Here is a 1,131-nt window from a genome sequence, read left to right as displayed (position 1 = left end):
TACTATTGAAGAATATATAACAAAAAAGAATTTTAAAAGATCTATAGACCAAATAAATAATTTTGTACAAAATTTTCCAGAAACATCTGATTCAACAATAAATAGTAGAAAAAAAAGAAAAATTATAACAACTACAAATTCTAAATGGCTATTAACAATAGATTATTACTCCGAGTCACCTATAAATTCTTATGCCATTAACGATGTAGTAAAACTTATTGAAAAAGAAACTTGTTTTAAATTTCGAAAAAGAAGAACTACTTTTTTTCATTCACCAGGTATTTATTTTAAATATACAGGAAAATGTTCAAGTGCTATAGGAAACATCCATAAAGTCATATGGCAAAAAATAGAAATTGGAGAAAGATGTAATAATTTTGTAGGAATTTTTCATGAAACTTTACATGCATTAGGATTATATCATGAACAATGTCGATTTGATAGAGATTTTTTTGTAAAAATATACAAAGAAAAAATGTTACAAAATGAGACTGCAAGTTGTAAAAAACATACTGCATTTGAAGGTTTTCATTATCATATATCATATGATTATGGATCAATAATGCATTCTGCTGTAAATGCATTTGCTATAGGTAATTTAAAAACAATAATACCAACTGATTCTTTATATGAAAGAACTATGGGACAAACTAAAAGACTTTCTTTTAATGATGTTAAAGTTTTAAATTTGCACTATTGTGTTCATCCTAATTGTCCATTTAAAAGACTTTGTTATAACTATGGATACCAAGATCCTCACAATTGCAATTTGTGTAAATGCATTGATGGATTTATTGGTTCACGATGTGAGCAGTTTAATATGAGACAAATAAAATGTTCGAAAACTTTAATACTTCCAGATCGTAAGCCTAGATTATTATATTTAAATGGAAAAAGAAAATGTGTTATACATTTGGTAGTGAACAAAACTAGTAAAATTAAATTTAATATTGTAAAAGTGCATATGCTTCCCAATACTTATCCAACTTGTCAATATGACAACACTATAGAAGTAAAATATTGGATGGATAAATCTGTAACAGGAGCAAGATTTTGTCTTCAAACAAAAAATAAGTTAATTTTGTCACATAACAATCATATAATTTTTCATTACAGAAGTCTAGAAGTAAC

General features: G+C 25.7%; 1 protein-coding gene across 1 annotated transcript; it reads left to right on the top strand.

Moving 5' to 3' along the window:
- Positions 1-13: 13 nt before the first annotated feature.
- Positions 14-1,131, top strand: SRAE_0000081000 (Astacin-like metalloendopeptidase; the record flags this gene model as incomplete). Its single annotated transcript, XM_024646760.1, has 1 exon — positions 14-1,131. A coding segment is annotated over one exon (1,118 nt), but the record flags the coding sequence as incomplete, so codon positions are not given.

This window comes from Strongyloides ratti, scaffold srae_scaffold0000076 (genome assembly GCF_001040885.1).
Source record: "Strongyloides ratti genome assembly S_ratti_ED321, scaffold srae_scaffold0000076".
In the NCBI taxonomy this organism is placed as follows: Eukaryota; Metazoa; Nematoda; class Chromadorea; order Rhabditida; family Strongyloididae; genus Strongyloides; species Strongyloides ratti.
This window is presented reverse-complemented; position numbering and strand designations above follow the sequence as displayed.